At 40.6% G+C, this 10,603-nt stretch overlaps 1 protein-coding gene across 3 annotated transcripts in view; it reads right to left on the minus strand.

The window, feature by feature from the left end:
- Window positions 1-10,603, minus strand: part of prkcha (protein kinase C, eta, a) — a 219,890-nt gene that overhangs the window by 135,432 nt on the left and 73,855 nt on the right. For 2 of the 3 annotated variants that reach the window (XM_043697242.1, XM_043697241.1), the window contains one exon: window positions 8,629-8,692. In XM_043697242.1, the coding sequence (XP_043553177.1) occupies window positions 8,629-8,692 (64 nt within the window). The remainder of the gene's footprint in view (window positions 1-8,628; window positions 8,693-10,603) is intronic. The other variant, XM_043697243.1, reaches the window with a different exon arrangement.

The following is a 10,603-nucleotide window of genomic DNA, read 5'->3' on the forward strand; positions in this document are numbered from 1 at the left end:
TGACTGTACCTCTTATGCTCGCATCCAAATCATTTATGTAAATGACAAAAAGTAGAGGACCCAGCACCGATCCTTGTGGCACTCCACTGGTCACAGGCCTCCAGTCTGAAAAACAACCCTCCACCATGGCCCTCTGTCTTCTAGTCCCTCTGTTCAGTATATGTCCTGTCTCAGGCTATGCCTTTGCCTTCACATAAGTGGTATTCCCCAAGTTCAGTTGGACTGGCAAGGGTGCCCATTTCCATTTAAATACACTGCAACTCCACTTGCTGAATTTTCCAATGATAAAGCCATTTGTAGTACCTATTTGAAGTCCAGTTGGACCTCAGCTATTAGACACTTTTGAATGGTTACGTCACTAATCTCACAAATCATACTGTCTATCAGCATCTCATTAAGGGATAAATCAAAGTCACATCCCTCTGCCAGCCACCTTAACCAAATCAAAAATCCCAATATGGATTCCCTTGATTCTTGAATTGCTGAGTAAAGCTGATAATATCTCAGAAATAAAGGCTGCTCAGGCTTGTAATATTCCTTAACAAAATCTTGAACCATTTTCGTATCTGGTGTCTCCGGTAAAGTTAGGCTCCTAATAACCAAAAAGGCTACGGTTCCAGAAGCCGTCAGGAGAATTACTCATTGCTTTTCATCTGCCCCAATGTCATTTCCCTGGAAACAATAATATTCTTTCCACATACTGAGCTCAGTCTTTGATGACAGAATTGAATGAGTCAAGCTTCCCAAGTAACAACATGATGCCAGAAACGTTTACCCCACAGGGCGGCACGGTGGCTTATTGGTTAGCACTGCAGTCTCACAGCACCAGGGTCCCAGGTTCAATTCCAGCTTCAGGCAGATTGTCTGTGTGGAGTTTGCACGTTCTCCCCGTATCTGCATGGGTTTCCTCCGGGTGTTCAGGTTTCTTCCCACTGTCCAAAGATGTGCAGGTCCAGGTGAATTGGCCATGCTAAATTGCCCGTAGTGTTAGGTGCATTAGTCAGAGGGAAATGGGTCTGAGTGGGTTACTCTTCAGAGGGTCAGTGTGGACTTGTTGGGCCAAAGGGGCCTGCATCCACACTGTAGGGAATCTAATCTAATCTAAAAGACTCAAAAATGACCATTGTGAGCAAATGTCTTCGTGAGCTTGCTTTTTTCTCATTACCACACAGGCTGATATCCCATCACCAACTCACTCTTTATTTACCCTTGAAAAATCTTTAACACTGATCCAGTTTACTCAGAGGCAGAACCTCTGACACTCCTCTTGTTATCCATCAGCCAGGGGTCCACGATTGGAGCAGATTAACAGTCCCAATCAGGGAACTCCTTCTATGATGTCCACCTGGCTGACTTTGTTACAATCGCTACACTAGCCGATTCTCAATCCATTCCAGTATATTATCCCTAATCGCATGTACTTTGATTTTGCAAACTAAACACGTAAGACACGCAGACACGCATACACAGGTTCTCTATCAAAAGCTTCCTGAAAATCCAATTACATCATTTGTATTATTTCTCCTTTATCTATTCTATTAGTTATAATCTCAAAAAACTCCAGCAGGTTTGTCAAATGTAGTTTTCCTTTCATAAATCCATGTTGACTTTGTTGAACCATGTTGATATTTTCTATGTGCTCAAATGTTCTGTACCACATCCTTTATAGTCGATTCCAGTATTTTACCTACTACTGAAGTTAGGCTAACCAGTCCATAATTCTCTATTGTTCCCTCCCTCTTTTTTTTTAAAAAATAGTGAGTTATCTTTAACATCCGTGAATCTAGCTAAATTGTTACAAAACCTACAGAATTTTAGAAGACGAAAAACCAATGCATTGACTATTTCCATGGCAACCACCTTTAATATCCTGAAATGTAGATTACAAGGGGATTTAGCAGCTTTAAGTCCAATTAATTTGTCCAGCACTTCTGTTTTTACTATTTTCCTTCATTTTTTTCTCCTCACTGGACTCTTGGTTCCGTAGAATTTCTGGGAATTGTTCATGTCTTCTCCTGTGAACACGGAACCAAAATAGTTGTTAAATTGATGTGCCATTTCCTTGTTCTCCCTTATTAATTCTCCTGTTTCATACGGTAAGGACCCACGTTTGTCTTCACTAAATATTTGCTTTTCACTCCGAAAGACTTTTAAAGTCTTTTATGCTGTACATTTGCCCTCATGCTCACTTTTTCTCCTCTGAATCCATCTCTTGTTCCTCCTTTGCTGAATTCTAAATTCTCAATCTTAAAGGGTTTGCTATTTTTTCCTCAATTTTAGATCATTCCTCTTTGGATTTAATACTACCCTTAATTTATTTTGTCAGCTATATGTGAGTCACTTTTTCTCGTGTTTGCTGTACCAGAAAATGTACAAGTTGTTCTGCTATAACACATGCTCGTTAATGTGAATTCGTTGTAACACGATTGACAAAGTGGGGACACTGTCTCTAAAGCTGAACCTTTAATACATGTATTGGCTGTATTGTGATCACATCACCAACACTTTAAGTGCGGTATCTAAAGCACAATTTTTCTATAATGCAAGATTGCACAAGAACACAACCATCACCTCATAGAAGAACTACCTGTCTGTACAGCTGTTGCAATGTACACATTCATTTCTTAAATATTCGCCATTGCCTTCTAACCTTTCATGAACATATCACCCTCATTCTTTTACAGTTTCTGTTAGACTAGATTCTAGGAGATTAGATTAGATTCCCCTACAGTGTGGAAACAAGCCCTTCGGTGCAAAAAGTCCACACCGACCCTCCGAAGAGTGACATTATAGAGGTTTATTAAATCACGAGGGGCATGGATAGGATAAACAGACAAGGTCTTTTCCCTGGGGTGGGGGAGTCCAGAACTAGAGGGCATAGGTTTAGAGTGAGAGGGGAAAGATATAAAAGAGACCTAAGGGGCAACTTTTTCACGCAGAGGGTGGTACGTGTATGGAATGGCTGCCAGAGGAAGTGGTGGAGGCTGGTACAATTGCAACATTTAAAAGGCATCTGGATATGAGTAGGAAGGGTTTGGAGGGATGGGGCCAAGTGTTGGCAAGTGGGACTAGATTGGGTTGGGATATCTGGTTGGCATGGATGAGTTGGACCAAAGGGTCTGTTTCCATGCTGTACATCTCTGTGACTCTGAGTAACTCACCCAGACACATTTCCCTCTGACTAATGCATCTAACACTATGGGCAATTTAGTATAGCCTATTCATCTGACCTGCACATCTTTGGATTGTGGGAGGAAACCAGAGCACCCGGAGGAAACCCACACAGACACGGGGACAATGTGCAAACCTACACAGTCGCCTGAGGCTGGCATCGTACCTGGGTCCCTAGCATTGTGAGGCAGCAGAGCTAACCACTGAGCCAAGTGCTACCACTGAGCCAAGTGCTGCCCTTGAGCCACCGTGCCGCCCCTTATTTAGATTTAGCACCCTTGTATTGAATTAGACTACTTCACTTTCCATTCCAAAGAATAATGTTATTGTCACTCTTCTCTCAGGGACCATATAGATCAGGATTATTAATCAAACCTTCTCATTGTGTACTTGAAAATGCTTTCCACTCTTAGGGGCAGGGCAAGGAAGCAGGGCTCCAAATCTACCTCAACTGGAACAGGAACAGAATCTACATGTTGCTGTTATATTGAACCACATACAAGCCTTCCAGCCAAATGAGCTAACCAGCCTCCTTATCTGAAGTGTAAAAACTAAACATATGGCCTATCAAGTTAGGTTCAATCTGGGATCTGTCTTTTCATACATTACCATCAGTTGGGATCGTAACATATATGATTAGAGTCAGAAGGTTTCAGGGCCAAAACACATTTTCAATACTTCAGCACATTAGTGGCATGGTGGCTCTATTGTTAGCACTGCTACCTCACAGTGCTAGGGACTCTGGTTTGATTCCAGCCTCGGCGACTGTCTGTGTGGAGTTTGCACATTCTCCCAGTGTGTGTGGGGGTTTCCTCTGGGAGCTCCGGTTTCCTTCCACAATCCAAAGATGTGCAGCTTAGGTGAATTGACCATGCTAAAGTGTTTGGTGATGTGTAGGTTAGGTGCATTGATCAGGGGAAATGTCCAGTAATAGAGTAGGGGAATGGGTCTGGGTGAGTTACTCTTTGGAGGGTCGGTGTGGACTTGTTGGGCCAAATGGGATTCTATGATTGTGTAGTGAGAGTAGGATGGTGGATGAGTGGTGCCTGGTCAAGCTTTTAAGTGAAACAAATTATGGCATAAGAATATAAGGAATTACAGCACAGATAGGTCATTTAGACTCTCGACACCCTTGTGAATCCAAAATCTGGCCAACTCATTTCATAGATTTGCAGTGATCTAGTGTCCACTACTAACATGGGAAGAAAACTGCAAAAACAAAATGACCCTCTTCAAATTTCATGCATTCAACTTCATATTAATTGGGGTTTTTGAAACAGTGACCCTGACATCTAGATTCCTCACGCACAGAAGCATTGTGTCAGCATTTAGCCTGTCAAGCCGCTTCCAATGGAGAACACGGCCCATCTACGTCAATGGAGCTGAGGTTGAAAGATTCAACAGCACCAAGTTCCTAGGACTGACAATAACCAACAATCTGTCCTGGACCTCCCACATGGACGCCACGGTCAAGAAGGCACACCAATGCCTCTTTTTCCTCAGGCAGCTTAAGAAATTCAGCATATTCATCAGGACCCTCACCAACCTTTACAGATGCACAACAGAAAGCATTCTATCAGAGTACATAATGGCTTAGTCTGGCAACTGTTCTGCCTCGGACCATAAGAAACTACAGAAAGTTGTGTGCACAGCCCAGACCATCATGGAAGCCAACCTCCTATCCATGGACTCCATTTGCATGTCTCATTGCTACGGAAAAGCTGCCAACATCATCAAAGACCACTGCAATCCTTGTAATGCTTTCTCCCAACTTCTTCCAATAGGCGGAAGAGACAGAAGCTTGAACACACGCACCAACAGGTTAAAGAACAGCTTCTTCCCTGCTGTCATCAGACTGCTGAACAGACCTCTCTAATTTCAAATAATGTTGATCTTGCTTTGGGTACTTCTTCTTCAGTCGTAACCTTGTATGCCTCGGTATAAGCACCCCATGATCATTATGTTGTTGTTTACTATGATCTGCCTGTACTGCTTGCAAAACAAAATGTTTCACTGCACTTAGATACATGTGACAACAATAATAAAAATTCTTATATTTCAATATAATCACCACTCATTTGTCATTATACATGTATTACATATATAGTGGTGCAGTGTAGTGTCTGCATCTCTGAGCCAGATGGTTCAAGTCCCACCCACTCCAGAGGCATGTCTGACAAGGTTGATTAGAAAATATCAACAGGCAAGGGTTTGTCTGAAGTTCTAGTAACATTAGGTGGCATTGTTCCCAATTTGGAACTCTGGTGTCTATCCAGGAGACTAACACACCTTGAAGGAGGTCAATATTTCATTACAAGGCACAATTTTAAGGACAGTATTCCTTTGCATTCAAGAATTATCCCACGGAGCCCAGAACTATGTAAAATGTAAACACAAGTGGAAATATTCAGCAGCTCTGGCAACATCTGTGGTGAGAGAAAAACATAGTCAACTTTTGGAATCTCAGAAATTTTAAAAAAGTCATATTCAACTCAAAACATTATATTTTTCTTGACAGCCATACTGCTGGTCTCGACTCAGTTAGCTCACTTGGCTGGACAGTTTGTTTGCAATACAGAGTTATGCAGACAATGCCCAAGTTGGTTTCCCAACCTCACCCTCAGCTGGGGCATGGTGACCCTCTACTTAACCCATCAGCAGTCTTTTCCAAAGAGACAGCAGGACTATGGTGACTTCCCTGCTGTGTATTTTCATCACTTGTGTTTTTATTACAGATTTCCAGCAGTCACAGTATTTTGATTTTTTTGCAGGATTAGGGAGCACAAGATGTTGATATTTCGAGAATCAACTATGAGCCAGCTAGGCTCAATGTGCTTGTTGATGGTTGCTGCTGGGTCTTTCCAGAATCAGGGACCTTCCAAAGAAGTAATGGAGCAGAACGACCAACTAATAAAAAAAACATTCTGGACATTACACAAATAAAACAGCTGACCAAAATGCCTGTGAAAATCTCATGTCCCTCTGTAACCTGCTTTACCAACTGAGATCAGCAAAATTCCTTCAGAACTTCAACAAATGTTTTGACAGCTAAAGGAAGTGGCTACAAGTCTGCTCTTTTAGGAAGGAAATTCCAGTCTATAACAGAGATAGAAAGGTTGAGGTGTCATGTGTATTACTAGCCGGAGTCCTTAAAGGTAAAATCTCTTCAAGGCAAAGATATAAATTCAACATAAATCTGGATGGTGGCTGTGTGAATATAACTGTCGTCAATGGGGAGCTATTTGACATCCTTTGTCTGGTGTTAATTGACCAATAATACCCCCAAATAAGTCCAGTGGCTGGATTTTTTTAAGGATTAGGAAATCATTATTGTTGAAGAATTCTAGTTAAACATGGCAAAAATCACAAAGGCTATCATGAGGAACACTTCTACTTGAGAATTTTCCAGCCAGCATTGCTAGAAAAGATTTCTCTCAGAGATCAAACGATTCTCATGGCTTGGTCTCTATTTCCTGTATTAAAATAGAAGGAGGACTAGATAGTGTGCATTACTTTTCAGTACAGATCAAGGACTACCCTCTTCAAACCATTGTTTTAGACCATAGAGACTCTGTAATATGAAAGAGGCCATTTGGCCCATTATGCCTATGCCTGCTGTTTGTTGGAGCAATCCCTCTATTTTGTTCTCTGCACAATCCTGTGTCCTCCTTCGTTTCAAGCAGCTACTAATTTTTCCCTTTAAAATAATGCAACAGTCTCATCACTCCTTATTTGGGATGGTACAACATTCCATATTCCAAAGGTATGCTGCAAAATTTCTAACACATTTCCTCATTCTCTATAACACTTTTAAGTTGATGACTTCTCATCACTAACCCTTCCCCAAGTACTGTACCGCCAAATCAGGTATCTTTCCTGTTTACCTCTGCCAAAAGTATTTAACCTCTAATTTTCCTGTTCCAGTGCAAGTATTCTCAGTATCCTAACTGAACTTTGCCATCCCTGGGGTAGTCCTCGTGTGATCTCTTTGGAGAAAGTGAGGACTGCAGATGCTGGCGATCAGAGTCGAGAGTGTAGTGCTGGAAAAGCACAGCAGGTCAGGCAACATCCGAGGTGCAGGCGAATTGACCCTTCAGGCATAAGCCCATCAGGATTCCTGATGAAGGGCTTATGCTCAAAGCGTCGATTTTCCTGCTCCTCGGATGCTGCCTGACCTGCTGTGCTTTTCCAGCACTACACCCACGTGTGATTCATATGCGTTTTCTAAGTTGAGATACTCAACAAAGCATACAGTATGTTAACTGTAACCAAAATAATGTACAATTACCTCTTTGCTAGCTCTAGATGTAACTATTCAATATGCTCTTCACTAGTCTCCCATCACTCTCCACAAATTCAAGGTTCTGGTGCCCATTGACTTAAGCTGCAACAAGTCCAGTTAACCTTTTTCATTGTGCTGGGTAACCTATAATGGCTCCTGGTTGAGCATAGCTTGGTTTTAACAGTTATTTCTATGTTTATAAGTCCCTCCACGGTCTCAACTCTTCCTCTGTAATCTCCTTCAACCTCATGACCTTCCAGAGATTTATACGCTGCTATCATTCTGCCCCCTGGAATATTGCTGATTTTTATTGGGTGTGCATCAGCTGCTGGGTCAAACGCTTGGATTTCTCTCCCATACATCTGTGTCTCAAGCGGATGTTCTTCCTTTAAGCATTTCTTAAAACTAACCTCTCTGTCTAAACTTTTCATCATACCGACCTACTATCCTCTTATAGGGTTCAGTGTCGTACACTGATTCACATTGTTTCTGTGATGTGCCTTGGCATTTTTAATTATGGTAAACATGCTACAAAAATATATGTTGACAGTGATTCCTCTTATATTGAACATATCAATATGTTGTGGATGTTATCAATAAAAACAGTAGGCTTTGATGAAAGTTGTGCAGGAGCTTTGAAGTTTTTTTTAGAAAACACACACAGACAAACTAACACACACCACACCCCCGACGACCCCCTCCATCCCTCATTTTGACTCTAAATTCCCAAAAATATGATTTACTTATTCCACATGATACTTTTCCAGCCAAACGAACAATGAGGACTTTAAGATTTTATTGTATTAGCTCAACTAGTGGGATTTGACGTATTTCTTTAAAATTGATCTTGTAATTGCTTACAGAACTAACAAACTCAGGGCTACAATATTTCTAGATGGTACTGATTTACTGAATTATTTACTAAATTTAAAAAAACACTTCTTTAAAAATGACAAATTAAATGGCTTCCAACTCAAAGCTATAAAACTTGCTGCAAATATTCTGCACTAGCTGCCATTTTGTTTCAAAACAGGGCATATGGATTTCCACTGGCTTTTATTAATAGCACAAAATGAAAACCAAATGGCGAGGAATAGTTTGTTAATTGGCTCGATCAGCAAATATAGTAGTGGTCTCAAACATCAGCATTGTTTTAGCAACAGGTTGGGTCTTACCTTCAGAAGTCATCTCTTTCATATCTATCAGGATATAAAGCTTACCCTCTGGCTCCAAATCGACCTAACAAAAGAGCATGAGGAGAGATTAAAATATAAACTAATACAAGTAATATGTCATACACTCATATGTAAAGAAACATAATGAAGCCTAACCAAGATGAATTCTCATACCAAAGCCTTAAATTGATGCATCCATAGAAGTTTTATGACACAGAAGATTGCCATTCTGAGCAACCTAAATCTAAACCCAGTGTCTATTTTCTCTATACTAGCACATTTCTTTTGATGTTAATGTTTACTTTTGTTTCTCTATATTATTAGAATTACAAAGGTTTATAAATGGCTAAGTACTAGAATTGTACCTTTTGACTTATACAAATACTACATTTTTGATGTTAAAAATCACACAACACCAGGTTATAGTCCAACAGGTTTAATTGGAAGCACACTAGCTTTCGGAGCGACGCTCCTTCATCAGGTGATTGTGGAGGGCTCGATAGTAACACAGAATTTATAGCAAAAATTTGCAGTGTGATGTAACTGAAATTATACATTGAAGAATTGATTGTCTGTTAAGCCTTTCATCTGTTAGAATACAGTGATAGTTTCACTTATTTTTGATCCGTTACATTAAATTTAGGGTAGATTAAGATGTCATGTGATCCATGCTGGATTCTGCCTGAATGCAATGGTTTATTGTTTAGAAGATTTAAGCAAGGATCATATTAGTTTATTGAATGAGTGGCACAAGGTGCTGTACTTTGCTTGGGGACTGTAGTCATTGGAAGGTAGTCAGCCAGGTGGCTGTCTCAGAATACGAGTCAGCTAACTCAGAATACAAGATTCACAGCCCCAATCAGGGAATCCTGGCTGATAGATATAAACATAAGTGTCAGAGGTTCTACTCACTCTAGAAACCAGCTCTGAGCTAGCTGGGTCAGTGTCATATATTGAGTATATGTAAATAAACGGTGACTTGATAATAGGATACCGGCCTTCATGGAGTTATTTCAGGGACAATGACAGCAGTGTCTCAGTCCACAACTGATTAAGCCGTCCAATGTTCTAGAAGGATGTCATAGTTATTATTTTGTAAAACATTAGACAGTAAACTTTACTTAAGAAGAAAGGAAGTTGGGATCAAGGATAACTACTCGACATTTCTAATTTCTAATGTTTATATCCCGAAATGTCGATTCTCCTGCTCCTTGGATGCTGCCTGACCTGCTGCGCTTTTCCAGCAACACATTTTTCAGCTCTGATCTCCAGCATCTGCAGTCCTCACTTTCTCCCATTTCTAATTAAATGCAAAACTAATATTCTTCCAGTTTCCTAGGAGATGAATGTAGGAAATTTGTCAGACATTCAAATCCTTTTATTATCTACATTGTTTTTAAAAGTTTCTATGCTTTATGTTTTCCTCTTGAAAGCTGAAGAACCCAGTTAGGGATTCCTGGTTCCTCACAGAGAAACTATTAAACAACAGCAAAGGAATTTCAGTTGAAAGGTTATGCTTGTCTTTTGGTTTCCTCCCTTGTTTCTCTGTTCCCCAGAAAATAGAGGCATTTATTTAATAAGAATAATGCGTATAATCAATGGCCATGAGTACTGCTCAGGGGAATCACATAATTAGTGGTTCAGGTAATGCCAGAAAGCATAGCTTTATGGCTGGAACAGGTTACATTGTAATTAGAATCTAAGCATTAGGAAATTGTCAACGGCTTGTCATTTTAACTTGTTTTAATTAACTATTTCATTTTTGAAAGGACTGAAGGTTCTTTGATTATAAGAGAATCAGATGGACTGCTCGGGTAGCTGTGAGTCTAGATGCTACTCAGCTGAATAGCTAAGGCAGATAGAAGGTGACTAATTGTGTGCGTGAGGGGGAGAGGGGGTGAGAAAGAGGAAGGGAGGGTATGAGTGTGAGAAGAAGAGAGGGAGGGAGTGTGAGTGAGAGAGAGGGAGGGAGGGA

Source organism: Chiloscyllium plagiosum, chromosome 10 (assembly GCF_004010195.1).
Source record: "Chiloscyllium plagiosum isolate BGI_BamShark_2017 chromosome 10, ASM401019v2, whole genome shotgun sequence".
NCBI lineage: Eukaryota > Metazoa > Chordata > Chondrichthyes > Orectolobiformes > Hemiscylliidae > Chiloscyllium > Chiloscyllium plagiosum.